The 16,587-nt window shown below is 35.2% G+C and overlaps 1 protein-coding gene across 1 annotated transcript; it reads left to right on the top strand.

Annotated features, from left to right (window-relative positions):
* The first annotated feature begins 6,219 nt into the window (after nt 1-6,219).
* LOC145598826 (protein BREAST CANCER SUSCEPTIBILITY 2 homolog B-like) lies at nt 6,220-14,488 on the top strand. Its single transcript, XM_081655218.1, has 18 exons — nt 6,220-6,367; nt 6,448-6,609; nt 7,113-8,162; nt 8,239-8,363; nt 8,452-8,600; nt 9,158-9,280; nt 9,371-9,620; nt 9,707-9,757; nt 9,876-9,951; nt 10,060-10,171; nt 10,305-10,376; nt 11,775-11,970; nt 12,043-12,225; nt 12,374-12,516; nt 12,588-12,650; nt 12,751-12,955; nt 14,032-14,199; nt 14,283-14,488. Exons 1-18 carry the CDS (start codon nt 6,220-6,222, stop codon nt 14,337-14,339), a joined length of 3,333 nt encoding a protein of 1,110 aa, XP_081511344.1. The 3' UTR covers nt 14,340-14,488.
* The last annotated feature ends 2,099 nt before the right edge of the window (nt 14,489-16,587 follow it).

Here is a 16,587-nt window from a genome sequence, read left to right as displayed (position 1 = left end):
GAAATTCGTGCATCGCACGGGACTAATCCAGTAAGTGAATAAAATAGTGACACGATTCTTCACTCCTACTTTGCATAATATGCTCAAATAGACAAATACAAAAGGCCCAATATCTTTAGGTTTTTGTCCTCTTAAAATATCTTGGTGCCCAAAATCTAGAAATTAATCTTTATTGTATACTTGGAACGATCTCAATAATATTCCAATGATATTATAGTATTTTAGGTTTAGCAAAATGAAACACTAATCCCCAAAAGCTTATAAATAACTCCAAAAGTGTATTATTTAGTAGGGGTGTTCAAAAATATCCGATCCGAAATTTTGGATATCCGATCCGGTTTTTAAGGTTTCGGATATTTCGGATTTTCGGATCGGATACGGATCGAAATTTGTCCGAGAATTTTAACTACCTGATCCGAAAACCCGGTGATCCGATCCGAAAACCCGACTATCCGACCCGAAAATTCGGATATCCTAAAATTTCGGATCGGATCGGATATCCAACATTGAACAGCCCTATCATTTAGGACATAGAGGTTCATATTTAGATCAAACGTGCTCAAAAGTTCTCACTTGTCTCTAGTTTTTCTTTTGACACTAATTTTTACTCGAAACAAATAATGTACAAATTTTATTTAAAGTGTATTTTTATTGTTAAATTATTAGATTTACTATGTAAAAGAACGAAAGGAGTGAAATGATTACAAACAACTCATGGTCTTTTTTTTTGGAAACAAATTTATTTGTAATGTGGTTTACTTTTACAATTTTCAAAATTGTACCCGTTGCAAATTGTAATATTGTTAAAATTCGAAACAAAATGGAACCTTTCCAAATGCGCGTAAACCACTAAATGTAGTTTGTATTAAAATGAGAAAGTTTACTTTATGGTGCATTCTGGATTTGTATAAGGCAAGTAAACAATATGTAATATATTTTATGAAATATAACTCTAATAAAAAATTCAATTAGATATGGAGGGAATGAAGCTCAAACACATAAAATAGGATTGACATTAAATTGTGTTTCTGCTCAATTTGTATTCGTGTCAATACTAAACGAAAAGAATGTACCACTGAGGGTTTCAAGAGTAACAATATAACATATAGCTACAACCTCCGCGAACAAGCCGCCTTCTCTCAGTGCCACATCCCATGTTGGCGAGTCGACGACCCCCAACCCCCTCTCTCTATCCTCCACCCATGTAACACTTCATTTTCCTCTTCCCTTTCTTTAGGGCCTAAAGTAATCGAATTAACAAATTTGATAGGAGATAATAGAATATGTAATACCCGTATATATTATAAATGTTTAAGAATAATAAAATAAGAGTTTTGGTAATTTCTAAAGTATAATTTTTTGAATGATAAAATTTTTATAACCCTATTTTATTTTAAATAGAACTATGGATTTTAAAGATATATTAAACTATAAAAATAGGCTTATTTATTTAAACTACTCTAATGCAGTTGTGTGAAACTTTTTACTCCATGGATTGATTTTGTTGTGTTTGTGCTGTGAACTAGATACACTACTCTTTTAATGATCTGACCTTCCCTTTCAATTCCACCCCATAAAAATACCATCCAACTTTTTATTCATGTTCATGCCGTTTGCATACCACTTCGTAATAATTTCCTATCAATTCTTCTATAAACACATGGTATGTTTGCCCTTCTAGAGATGATCATACTATCAGATTATACATTATCGTTTATATTGATTGTACTTGGTATTACTGTATGTAAATTTTATGAATTGTTATTTGTATGACCAAGATTATATTGATTTAATTGCCTTATTGATTGATAGTGTTATTATGCTATGGTTTTTAATGTTGTTGCTATAGGGAGTATTGTTATATTGGGGTTTTAGGGTTACTAATATAATATTGTGTTGAAGAAACAGAATTACTGAAGTTTGGGTTACTAGTATTATTGCCCTATAAGAGTTGAGACATTTTATGAATCGAATTTTTATGTTATTTGGGAAGATGTGCCATTATTGAGATAGTAATTATTAATATGTGAATGATTATTTGATCAGAGTATGAGATCAAAAGATTGAAAATTATTGTTTTGTTCTTGGTTTGATAGAGGCTCGGTGTTATAGACCTTAGTCCTTGGCATGTTGGTGAAGAGATGATAATTATGAGTTAAGAATGAGGTACACTATTTATTTATATTTTTCTATGGTCCCCTACAGTGGGATTTGATCCGTATGTTGGTCATGGTTTAAGGTATTTTTCTGGCTATTGAGACTATTCAAATTCTTATACTTGTTGGTTTATCTTTCGAATTACCCATGTCCAAGGCTAGATATAAAAACAAAGAGCATGACACACTTATGGAATATACTAGATAATAGAGTAAAGGTTTGTATTATTATTCGAGGTTGAGTTTGACAAAGGTTATATTAAGAGTACAATGTGTAATGTAGTTTCGAACTACATTGTTTAATTGAGTTAGTAATGTTAACTATATTATTCTTTTATTCTGATATGTGGTGAGTTTGGTGATTACTCAGCTTTTTGCTGACGTGTGTGTTTGTTTGTTGTGCTACTTGTGTTTGCTGCCATATCTTTTTCTTATGGATGGTGGCCCTGTGACGATCTATTTTGGAATTTGTCCTTAATGGTGAGCAATCAAGTTTATTTATGCAGGTCGATCAAGTGATCGTAGCTAAAGGAGCTCAAGTGTATCGATTAGTACATTTATAATGAGTTTTTTTTTGAAGACTTAATAATGAGTTTGTAAAGTTGTATAAATAGCTCACTTATATTATTGAGTGGTAATTAATAGGATTTTGTAAGCCTTAGCACTTGACAAGTTGTTGAGTGTGGTGGTGATACCTTTGATTTAGGTGTATGCTTCCGCAATTTTATTTAAAGACTGTTTATTTTCTTTTAATCCTTATTTATTTTTAGTAAGTAAATTGTGGGTGTTACAGAAAATTTCATCCGAGTATAAAATAAATTTCAATTATTATTTTGTTTAAAATACCTAACGAAGATTCCTATCAGAAACCAAGAAATCCTTTTGATTTTTTGCGATCCTTAGGGTGTTAATGAGCTTAGCTGGCTCGCGAACAAGTTTGAAATATTTTTATATATATATTTTTTAACATCATAACCATATATATTGATAAAATATTTTTAATAATTCTAAGAAAAATAAATAAACTTAGTTATAATATGTTATATCTTAAAAATAGACACTATATTGTTTTGATTTTTGAACCTAAGTCGAATTTTACTGTAACTTAAACTTGATAATTTAAGCTCGAAAAAGCTCAAGGCTCGGCTCAAACTTGAGCAAAAATGTAACGAGCCAAGCCTTAGCAACCCAAGCTTAGTCTCGACTCGTTAATACCCCTAGCGATCCTTATATACTAAAATTAACCGGATAGGGAAAGGGGTGCATGAGCGTCGTGTAGGGGTGGGGGCGGCCGACTATTGGCAAAGGTAGCAGAGGAAGGGGGTGGGTTGGTGGAGAGGGATGTTTTTTTTATTGTTAATAAAATAATTAAGTTGTTAGTATATTATTTTAATTGTTAAGACAACAAATAACCTAACTAAAATTAATTAAAAAAAAAACATCATTAATGTCATGTATGAGTGACTTAGGGCTTGTTCACTTCAGCTTAATTTCAGTTTAGTTCAGTTCAGCTCCAATCTGTTCTGTTCAGTTCAGTTCAGCTCCAATCAGTTTAGTTCAGTTCAGCTCCTAATTTCCTTCTCTCATAAAATATTCATTTCAGTTCAGTTCAGTTCAGCTCCAATCAATTTATTTCAGCCCTGTTCAGCTCCAATCAGTTCAGTTCAGCTCAGCTCTGTAAATGTGAACGGACCCTTAGTGTTAATAACATAAGATTAAAAAATAATACTATCTCCATTAAATATTAGATACAACTTTAAAATATTTTATATCTCACAAATAATATCCAAATCATGGGCATGAGAAATTATATGTTAAGGTCTGACCCGACCCGGTTTTGAACACCTTTAGTGTATTGTCAATCGCAAAGACAAATTTTGAGTGATTTTTGGTGAAAATTGTGGATAAATTGTGCTACTTGTGCTAGGTTTTTAGGTGAAATTTGCTCGGCGATTTTTCATTTGTATTCAAAGTTCGATCTTTTGAAGATATATACCATTATTAGTGTGAATTGAAGTCAGGTATGTTTTGTGTGGTCTCTAATATCTTCACTGCAGCTATATGGAGGGAACACAATTGCAATACACATGCTTAACCCATGCTGTCTTATCATCCATGGTGAATTGGTGATAGGCTTCATAGAGGAAGATGCACGTACATTTTTCATTGTTAATTAGAGAAGACAGGATTAGAGAGGAGAGAAAATTGGGGGAAATATTTTAGGGTTTATATAAAGAGGGAAATCGATTAGGAGAGAAAAAGGGAAATACCTTTTGGAGGGAAAGCCAGTTTTGGGAATAAAATAGGGTTAAATTAGTCATAAAATTAAGCATTTAGTCAAGTAGAGTTAGCCTTATAATTGTATATAATCATCATTAATGTCACCATTTGATTAACGTAGCTAATTAGTGTTTAGTTGTTTACGGAAAATATTAAGAATTTTTACAATTTACCACTTAGAAAATTAAAAAATATAAGATAACCAGACAAAACTTTTTTTTGAAGAACATGTTATTTGCATACCTTATAAAAAGTACTTCCTCCGTATCTTTATACACGTAACACTTCCCTAAAATAGAAATGTCGCAACACACACTATAAAAGGAAAATATTAATGGTGAAAACCGTATTATTACTTTTATTTAAAACTCATAGCCCACTTAATTATATTTCTAACAACCTCTTAACCTCAATTTTAAGTGTATCTATACTTCTATATTAAAAAGCGTTCCTAAAACGGAGTATGTGCCACGTTGCACTTTTCACGTGTATTAGTCTATTAGATATTTAGAGGTATACCACATCACCTCTCACATGTATTATATGCCACATCAATAAAAATGCTTATTACAAGTAAAGATGGGCAACGGGCCGTGCCTGACCGTGCCGCGGTGGTGGGCGTGCCGGCTCCGCGGCGGGCCGTGCCGTGCCTAAATTTGGCACACCCAGCACACGGCACGACACGGCCCACGTGCCTGGCGGGCCGTGCCGTGCCGGGCCACGGGCCAAACCGTGCCATTTTTTTTATTTTTTACAAAAATGAAAGTAAATAAAAAACGATATATAAATATTTTTAAGTACAACTTAATTTTATATAAATGATGTTATTAATTTATGTTTATGTTTATGTTAATGTTAATTATTTTATTTTGAACAACTTTATTTTAATTAAGGTTATATAAATTATTATCTAATTATGTTTAAGTTTATATAAATAATTTTATTAATTTAACAAAAAACAACAATACATATAATAAAAATTAAATTACTAGTGCCGTGCCACGTGTCGTGCCGGCGTGCCGACCCACGGGCCGGCCACCGTGCCTCGTGCCGTGCCCGTGCCGATTCCCAGATTTTTGTTCACGGCACGGCCCACGGCCCACAGGTGGGCCGCCGTGCCGTGCCGGAATCGTGCCGGGCCCGTGTCGCCCGCGTGCCGGCACGGCCCATGCCCATCTTTAATTACAAGGTTTGAACACAAGACCAATAAGAATTAAACTAATATTCTAACCATCTTTGCTATCATTTAATCATGTTTCATATTCAATTAAAATATTTTAAATACTTTGTATCAAACATCAATTTGAGAGCACTTATTTAGTTTCATAATTATTATTGTTCACTCTTATTTTAATTATATAGTTTATATTTTATATGTCAAATATTATTTATTGATATTCAAAGTAAAACGCATCGCCCGGGGTATACACTAGTTATATCATTAAATGATTCCACTCCTGCTTTTTTTTTTTTTAACTTCCTCATGACCTCATGTTACGTATTTATCATATATTAGCACGGATACAATCTAGTATTGCGGAGGGGGAGCTCATTGGTCCTATCGGCAAATCCATAGTGGCTTGTTGTTTCACGGTTTCACCGTCTCACTTGTCAAACCAACAAACCAAAAAAATTTCAAAGTTCCCGCCTTGTGAAAAAAGTTTCCGCTAACATAACTTGTTCACTGCACATTTCATATTTCAATTACCAAAAAGCGTAAAAAAGCCCTAAACCCCAAAATCTCGCCGGGAAATCGACGAAATCTTCCCGTCGACGCCGTGTAATGTCAACTTGGCAGATATTTTCCGACGCCGGAGACAATTTCCGGTGGGAAGTTTCTCCATCACAGCAACCCTCCCACCAGCAAAACAACCACCATTGCTCTACTCCTCCGCCTTCTCTTCCTTCCTTCCACGATGTTTTGCTTCAAGGTATTCCTTTCTCTCTCCTCTAATGGAGGTTTTCAGTGATAATTGGTTTGATTTAGATAAATGATGGTGAAATTGTGCAGGATGTTCGAAGATTTTGGAGGATTGTGGTAAACGAAATGTTGTTGATGATGATATTCCGATGTTTCGAACTGGATCCGGGAGCTCTGTTGTTTTGAAGAAATCGTCGATTGCGAAAGCTTCTTCTGTTCTTGGAGATGATTTTGTCGATAATTTTGATACAGGTTAGGGTTTCAGCACTTATTGTTTTGTTTTGTTGATTTTGATTTATTTCTTAGGTTGATGTTTGATATTTTGATTGTAATTGTATTAGGTTTTTATTCAGTTATGTATGCTCAGCTGAAGTTTGATGTGATTGAAATTTGGGGAATTTGATTAGTCATAGGTTTTGCCGGTTTAGATTTTACTGTGCTTTTGATTTTTTTAGCTGATTCTAAACCAATTGTCAGCTATAATTCATTTTGAGGTGTTTGAGACATCGCTAAACTCTTGCTGATTACCAATCTGTTATTTGTTATTATCGCTATCTTTTGGCTGTGTATCTTGGATTCATATTGAATAAGTTGATGGGAGTGTACATTCTAAACTAAGTACTATGCAATAATGCATTTAAAAGGAATTGGTTGGATATAACTCGATAAATTGGAATGTGAGCACCTTGGGGATTGGAAAACTAGAATTGTGCATGTTATGCTTAATAAAAGTTTTTATTCAATTGCTTTTTCAGGACAACCATGTTTTAAAGGAAGCGGGTTCAGTACTCCTAATTCTATGTTTCAAACGGGCTCTGGGAAGAAAGTTAATGTATCTTCTAGTGGGCTTCTTAGAGCTAGAGCATTGTTGGGTGTCGAAGAAAGTAATGATGATTTCTCTACCCAAGGGTCTGAGCCTGCAAAGAAGAAATTTCGTGGTGTGGACACGTCTACATCTGAAAAACATTTATTATCAAATAAGAGGAAGTTTGGGATCAGCAGTATGGGAGCCAATAAGGATATGCACTTCTCAAAGTCTCCGTTTCATTTGAAGAGTGATTCATCTGGAGCTGAGTTTGGAGATGAGGATTTTGCTAAAATTATTCAACCAAATATGTCTGATTCTACCTGCAAACCGCCCGCAATTAAGTTCAATACTGCTGGTGGCAGATTTATATCAGTTTCTAGGGATGCCTTGCAGCGAGCGAGAAACCTTCTTGGCGACCCAGAGATGGACTGTCCTTCAAATGAGGAAGATGCAGGTGGTTCCATGTTTTCGTTTATCAAGGCTGGAGATTCTGATGGGAGCTTCTTTAACAAGGATTATAAGACTGATTACTCTCATAAATCTGAACCAAATCCAAAGATCTTTGTATCTCCAATGAAGTCATCTTCTACTATTAAGCCATTATTAGAAGCCAAATCAGAGAACTTGATCTCAGGGACCAATTTGATGAGGAAATTCGATGCTGAGGAAATTAACTGCAAATCAAATGGTAAACTATCCTCATTGTGTCCGACAAAGAGTTTGCAAGGGAAGTCCATTGCACCTGATCCAGCACTGCAACCCTCTACGGCCAATGGTGCTGGTCCAGGATTCCATAAATTCTCAAAGCCATCCGGGGTGCCACTATCTGATATATCAAACACTATAGGCTTTAACTCTAAAGTATCTGCAACTAAAAAAGGAACAACCACTGAGCTGAAAAGACTTGGGAAAAGAAGTTCTGTTTCTCCATTTAAAATGCCAAGAAATTCAAAGTTCATCACTCCTCTGAATAGCAACCTTTCTTCCATCCCTGATGGTGAGTTCATGAAATCATAATGGATTTGACAAAGTTTCAGTACCCATTCCTACTTAACAAGTTCTTTGTGATTTAGGATTGCCCAGCAGGGAATCCGAGGCTTCACATTGTCGAAAAAGAGTTTGTACCCGTTACCCCTTTCAGAACTCAAGATTGTATGTCAAGGAATTTTTTGAAAAGCCTCCAACTTATCCAGAATTGGTATGTAATGGAATAATAATCAGTCTTTTTACTTTTAGCACTTTGATTTATAGTTCCTGAAATTTTCACTGAACCTTAATGAATGTAGCTGGACCATATTCCAGAGCAAGTGCGGCAGATAACCCCTCAAACTTCAGAGAAATACACATTTTTTGATGGATCCCAGCAGATTGGTGTTGAAAATTTCTACCATCTGTTGGTTCAGTCTGGAGCTTCTGCGCGACATGCATCAAAAGAGTAAATTATTCTAATATTCCCCTCTTCTCCCCTACCAAGACTCAGACTAGTCGTATTAGGATGAAGTGGAATTTTTTAAGTCTTAGAAATTTTACCTTCTGACTAAGATGGCAGAATGCATTTAAAATTTTATGAATTGCTTTGTGCAATTGAGCTTAAGCTAGTTTTGATGTGTGCTCTGTTTACCTGTCACCTGTTATATACCAGACACTGAAAAAGACCCATGTGGTACATTATAAGCAGTTTCTGTGAAAGTTAACTCGAAGCTAGATTAATTTGGCTGGATACCTGCAGAACAATAATCTAGTACACCTGACTTGGGCCACTCTCACCCACTTGTAAAATGGCCTAGCAAGAGTGGGAACACTATGAGATAGACCACAATTTAACCATGCATATTTATTTCATTCCTAGTAATATTGGGCAGTTGAGAATTGAAATTCAGTTTTAATCTTTTTGATTCTTCAACATAGTTGGATAGAATTGTGAAGGTTGTTTTGCTTCTTACAACTTTTATTACTTGGAGCTAATTTTTTTTTTTTTTGTTTATCTTGTAGGTGGGTCACAAATCACTTCAAGTGGATTGTGTGGAAACTTGCAAGCTATGAGAGGTGTTATTCATCTAAATTAATGAAGAAATTTTTAACTATTTCTAATGTGCTTGAGGAATTAAAGTATAGGTAAATGATAATTATGTTATGTTATTTATTTGTCTTTTCATTGAAATAAGAGCTTGAAGTGATTTGACATTTTTTATTGCACTTTTGCAGATATGAACGTGAAGTTAACCATGGTCAGCGTTCTGCAATCAAAAGAATTCTAGAAGGAGATGCATCACCTTCTTCCATGCTGGTGTTATGTGTCTCTGAGATTGAGGATCCAAGTACAAGTATGGCAGATAAGAGTAGCAATTCTAGAATAGAACTTACTGATGGGTGGTACTCAGTATGTGCCCAGTTAGATCTTGCGTTGTCAAAGCAATTTGATGCGGGGAAGTTATTTGTGGGACAGAAACTACGGGTATAGCATTTCTGTTTAATGCACTCCATGTCTTTCTAAGTATACTGCTTGAGAAAACAGTTTCTTAATGATTATTTGTCCTGTAGGTATGTGGAGCTGGTTTAAATGGCTGGAGCGGACCTGTTTCTCCACTCAAGGTTTGCTTTGCCTTTTTGGCTTTCTTGAAGACTTCAAAGAAGCTGAGTAGTATAACTAATTGTATACATCCATTTGGGTTATCTTATGGGTTTCCTCAGACCTTTTCTTTTTTCTCAGGCATCACAATCAATTAGTTTAATGCTGCACATTAATGGAACGTACAGAGCTAGCTGGCACGAGCGTTTAGGATTATGTGAGTATCATTAACTAATTTACTTCCCTTCTTTCTTAACATTTTGATTGTGACTTGATGATAGTCTCATTGTCTTGGCTGTCTTTACCTGGTCCATTGAATTTGAAGGTAGAGGATTATGTGCACCATTGGCATTCAGATGCATCAAGGATAATGGAGGTCTAATCCCTAGGACCCTAGTTGGAGTTACCAGGATATACCCTGTCCTTTATAGGGAAAGGTAAACTTCTGATGCTGCTGCACATTTCAACAATGTTCTTCTTTTGATGATATAATGTAAACAATTGTAAAAATAAAAAAAAAATAAAAAAAATAAAAAAATAGGAAATGTAAACCAATTTTGTCTTCTACAGGTTAAAGAGTGGAGGCTATATTGTGAGGTCAGAAAAGTTGGAGGCTTCACTAACTCAGCTTTACAACCGGAGGTGAGGTTTGCCCTGCTATTGTTGGTTAGATGTGTGATTGTATCCCTTTTTGAACCAATTATCATTTTTTTAGATCATGGTGGAATACTATCACTATTTTCCTTGTCTTTGCTGGTGAATGGTTAATTGTTTACCTTCTAAATCGACGATTATTTGTAATAACGGTGGAATAGTTGTGTTGCCATTTATTTGGCATTTCTGGTGAACAATTTTATTTAGATCCAATTAGTACTATTAAATCATGGTGGAGTAGCTGTGCTGACATATGCTTAGCTATGAAAAAAGCGATCATATGTACTGTTGAACTTTGTCTTTAATAAATATATTCTAGTGGAAAATTCTTCTCAATTTTTCTTTAAAATAATTTTTTATCCTTTCTCATGTAAGCTTATGTTATAAGGTTCATATGAACAATTGCTGCAAAACTGTCTTGTAAAGTGAACAAGTCTGCCAAAAGATTAAGTTCTTCCAATTCAAACCAATGTGATGTTATAAGTGTTATTTGACATTAAAGATGAGTTTGGTTGACTCATTCAATAAAGCTCAAGCTATTTCAATTGGTGATGTATGTTTGCATAATAACTGCAGCAACCACTTGGTGTCTCACAAATGGCACTTGGCATGGTTGAAGAAGATTGCAACCTGATCCCTAAGGCAATGTTTGGATAGAGAGAAATGGAGGGAAAGGAAGAGAAAAGAAAAGGAGGGATACATAATCCTTTGCTTGGATAGAGTATAAGGAGGGAAGGGGAGGGAGTGGGAAGGACCCATTTTCCTACTAAATCCCTCCATCGTTGGAGAGATTTGGAAGGAAAATGAAAGGCCACCTTCTCCCCTCCCCTCCTTTTCCCTTCCCTCTTTTTCCTTCCCCCTTCTTTTCCCTTCACTATTGTTATGCAAACATAGTGTAAGAAGCTCAGACTAGTAGGGACATTATTTTCGTAAGTATTGTGGATGTCTGCAATTAGGCTTGCATTTCCTTAGTAGCCGCCACCCCCCCCCCCCCCCCCCCCCCACAACACACACACAAAATCACTTAACTAGAAGGTGAAATAAGATGTGTGCTTTTAAATATAATTCCTGGCCTTCTAATATTTGGTATCCTCTCCTTCCCGAGCCCCCTGGTTTTCCCTTTCTTGAAGAATTTTGCGAGGCAGTGACATACTTCTAATGTCTTCCTTGCATGTACTGTATAATAATAAAATCTGCAATCTTTGTTTTATCCAGCAAGTCTTGCAGAAAGGTTAGCTGTTTTCTGTTTGATCCCTTCTCTCCATTTCTAATGGAACCAAAAGATTCAATGTACATTGGCTCTGAAGATCACTTGCCCAAATGTATGCTGAAAAATTTAGGAGACATTTCATACTAAATTTTTCCACGCTTTTTTTTGCTGTACAGGCGCTCGAACATTATAGAAGGACTTACATCAGACTTTCAGAGAGGTTTGGTTGGTTCTTGTATAGAGGATGACTATGACAATGAAGGAGCAAAGATCATGAAGATGCTTGAGAGTGCTGCTGAGCCAGAACTATTGATGGCAGAAATGAGTTCTGAGCAGCTAGCATCATTCTCCAAATATCGAGCAACCATTGATGTGTGTTCTTGCTCTAATGCTTCGATGAGATTCCAGATTTTATATAAAGCTAATATACTTTCCTAATTGCAGGAGACAAGACAGGGTGACTTGCAGAGGTTGATTGAGAAAGCACTTGAAGATGCAGGATTAAGTGCTAGAGACGTCACCCCATTTATGCGAGTAAGGGTTGTTGGACTAAAAAGGAGAGGGCAATACAAAGGTGAAGTTCAAAGGGAGGGATTGATTACAATTTGGAATCCTACTGAACAGCAGGTTGGTACAGATTAAGAGAAATCTTCTTTCGTTGCATGCTTCCAAACTTAGATGTAACTGCTTCCCTCGTACACCATCTTGACTTGTTGACTAATTGCACTTGTCTGAGTATCTGTTCTCAATTTGAAATGGTATTTCTACTTGTCAGAAGCTAGAGCTTGTGGAGGGGCAGGCTTATGCTATTTCAGGCCTCATACCATCGCATTCTGATCTAAGCACGCTATATTTACAAGCTAGAGGTTCTAGCACCAAATGGAAGCCTTTGACTACTAAAGAGAAGGAATCATTTGGGTAAGTATCTGCTGCCTGGATTGTCAAACTGTATATAAGACTTATCTAATCTGACTATATTTTTTCTTTAGGCCCTTCTTTAATCCTCGCAAGCCAGTATCATTGTCAAGAATGGGGGAGGTTCCTTTGTCCAGGTGATTGTAATATGGTAGCATTTTTGAGTTATTAGGCTTAAAGCTTTAGAGAGTTGTGGAAATATGTGTTTTGCTTACTTCCATTATATTGGCTGCACAGTGAATTTGATACAGCCGTGCTGGTTTTACATGTGGGCCTTGAGTATATATCTGGTAAGCAAAAGAAACAGTGGGTGTTTGTTACTGATGGATCCTTGTGCGAAGCAGAAGTATCAACATTCTCCTTGCTGGCTATTAGCTTCTGCTCCCCGTGTGATGATGATGATTCTTTATCTCCAATCACTTGTAACCTTGTTGGCAGCATAGTAAGCAACCAGTTTTGTTTTCTTTCTTTTTTTTTAAAGCTAGAGAAGTTGTTTGCATGTTGCAGCGATATTTTCTAGGAAGTATGAACATTTGAACTGCACTTTTGCATTTAATGAGGACTAGTTTAGCTAAGAAGGGGTAGTTGGTGGTATGATTGGTTGAAGTGAAGATCTTCTTCACTGATCAAGCTCGGGGCTGATCATATTGATTATTTTTGTTTTCTCATTATCATTGTGCTCCATGTTTACCTAATCCCTGAGTTAATGAATAATGATATTCAACACTTTTTTTGCTAAAAAGATTCTACATAAGTTTTAGAGATAAGTTTTAGCTTTTTCGGTGTTATTCGTTTCTAACCTTTTGAAATTGTTTGTCTCAATAGAATCCGAGGTTAAAGAAGAGTGTCATTGCTTTCGATGTATTTTATAATTGAGATTTAATGTAATGGTTTGCTTTCGTTACATATAATTAGTGTAGAACAACCTGGCTTTCTTCTCTTTCTCACTGGAGTATGGTGTGGATGTGGCATATTTGATATTTTGCAACTGTGCCCAGGAGGGAATGGGGCAGGAGGGTTTAGTCAGCTAACTTTGTAAATTGATCATTAGCATTCAATGAAAAAGTACGTTCTGCTTATCTTGCATTACTGTAAAGTGATGGATTATGATGTTGCATAAATTATTATTTATTCATTTTTTGGCTCATTTGCATTGATGATAAATTCCAAAAAGTTTCTATCATATTTATTTGCACATTGTTAGATTATACATGGGAGCAGATGTGCAATTATGCTCCCAGTCAATGTTCTTTTCATTACACCCTGCTTCTTTTTCTTTCTTTCTTTTTTATTTTATTTTATTTTTTATTTTGTTATTTTTTATTTTTTACCATATAGAGTACTTTCATGTTCTTTTATATTGAACTTTGTATACTCTTACTGCATCTTTAATTTATTTATTTTCAAATAAAATTGAGATATGTGTTCTTATTTTGAACTGTTTCTGGAAGAGTAGGATCTCATTTGCTTATTTTGCAGCTCAAGTTTGTTTTTTGTTTTCCTAATTTTTGGTAACAGATTGGCTTCTGCAATCTTGTGAAGAGAACTAAGGATCATGCAAATCATATGTGGGTAGCGGAAGCTACTGAAAATTCGACATATTACCTTAAATACAATCATCTTTGCTGTTCCCATCTCAAAGATGCCTTTGGTCTTGTTAAGAAATGGCAGCAGAGTGCAAGCTCGGTAAGCATCAGCTTCATATAACTTTTATTTCTTTGTTTTTCCTTTGATGCTCACAATCCTAAACTATGGCGTACGTAACACAGACAATCGAGAAGCTCAGGGAGAAGATTTTGCATATAGTTGGTTGTCCTAAAGGCTAGGATGTCTAAAACCTGACTGTTGTGTAAGTTGAGATGTTGCCTTTATCCATTTTCATGTCATATTCATCTGAGATGTTTGGGTTAGGTCCAATTGGTCTAGTTGTCAACACAGATGCTCACAAGTAGAGGACTTTTTGCAGTGATTATTAGCAGGAGCTGAAACCAGGTTCCTGTATGAGCCCTAGCAAGTTCTAATATTAAATCTTCTTATACCATGCTCTGACATCTATGGAGCATCCATGCAACATATGAAATAGATGAAGCGTGTATCTTAGGAGCTCAAATTTTTAGCTGGATCAGTAAAAGAGGGTGTATCACACTATTTGGAATCCCGCAAGTGATGACACTTCTCCAAGCTGTCTCTCAGCTACAAAGCACGACTTACAATCTGCAGGATGGTCTTTGTTTCTGTCCATCAACATAGGCGAATGACAGACAGTTGCTGGGATAACCAGGCTAGTCCAACAAACATGTAAGGTGCTAAGAGCATCCTTTTCAAGCTTGGCAACTTGATGGCTGTAATCAACCTAGTATGTATCACAACACTGCCCCTGAATTACCTGATACAACTTCAAGCAATTTAGATGGAGGTTGGGTCTGCTAGAATCGGCCAGAGTCGTGCTTGCAGGACATTGCTAAATTTGTACAGCAAAGGGGCTGATGAGTTATTTAATGTAATAATATCTTTAATTGTGTAAATGCAGCGTATTATTTGGCCCCCCTCCCCCAATACAGAGAAAATAGGTACATACGAAGAAACCTTGTAATTTTGGAATTGAATAGATGAATCAACTGAGTGTAGAGTTCATGGAAGTTATCATTTTGTACTCCATATTACTATCAGCAATGAATTATTGGAGGTTTATCACAGTTTTTATTTTTTATTTTTTATTTTACCTCTTTAAGGATAAGTCAAACTGTTCATTCAAACAGGGATGAAAGTATAGCTCCTTATAATACTTTCCCTTTGAGACAAGAATAGTTAAGGCTCAAGTTAAGCTGGTTAACAACTGTGAGTTGCCTTTGTTCTCCAGAATTGGTCCGCTAGTCACCTCTAACTTCGCATAGAATTAGGAGTCACGTTTTGACAAATGATGAAGCCTCCGCTTAAATATGATGGTCACAATTTTTAATTTTAGTTGTTTAAAATAATAATTACGCTTGCACTTTTCTATTTGGAATATAAAATCCACTTCTTTCTAGACTTTAGCTCTTGTGTCTAATTGTACTCCGTAATTTTTTTCTTACAAAATTGCAATATTCCTCTTTTCCCTTTTCTCTTAATGATTGGTTGATTAAATGTACTATGACTATGAAAAGCCAAATGTCCATTACTTTGAAATAAAGGGAGTAAGGTCCTGTTTGGTTTACTTTATTTTTGTTTATCTGATCTGATCTGGTCTAAGCTGATCTGATCTGAATGTTAGATTTGACCAAACTTTGACCTTAAATAATCTATATGGAAAAAATGTATCAAGTGAAGGGTGAGAGTCGTAATAATGTGTATTTTATTAATATATGATTTTCATAATTTTTTTCATTATGAAATTAAAGATAGGATATTTTTTTTTTAAATAACCACCCCTCAAATCACCCTATTTTGAAATAAACGCCTCTTTTTTCGAATATTTAAAATAACTACCCATAAAAAAATAAAGTTAGAATTCACCATCCATTGCCTGAGTCTGACCACATAATGGCTATTTTTTTTCAGTTTATATACTCAAAGTCTCGATTCTTTTTTGCTCAATTCATTTTCACCAACAACAGTCATTAAAAAAATTCAAAAATCACTAAAAATCTCTAAATTCTCTTAAATTCTTCTGCAAATCAACAAAATAAACAAAGGAAGCCCTAATTAATGAGCAACAATCTATTTGTTGTTGTTCGAGTAATTGTTACTAATTATGTGTTCAATTATTGACTCAAAATGAATTTCACCCAAAATTGAGAACTAAGGTTTATGAAAATGTAAAAATGAAGTGAGGAAAAAAGAATCGAGGCTTTGAGTATATAAAATGAAAAAAGTAGTTGTTAGGTGGGCCCACTTGACGGAAAATTGGTCCGACTCGGGCAATGGGTGGTGAATTCTAACTTTTTTTTTTTTTTTTTTTTTTAATGGGTGGTTATTTTAAATATTCGAAAAAAGGGGTGGTTATTTCAAAATAGGGTGATTTGAGGGGTGGTTATTTCAAAAAGATTCTTAAAGATATTTAACGATAAAAAACTGCATATAAAACAATGATCT

Source organism: Chenopodium album, chromosome 20, assembly GCF_948465745.1.
Source record: "Chenopodium album chromosome 20, dcCheAlbu1.1, whole genome shotgun sequence".
NCBI classification, from domain to species: domain Eukaryota; kingdom Viridiplantae; phylum Streptophyta; class Magnoliopsida; order Caryophyllales; family Amaranthaceae; genus Chenopodium; species Chenopodium album.
Note: the sequence above shows the minus strand (reverse complement) of the source record. Positions and strands in the feature narration are given on the sequence as shown.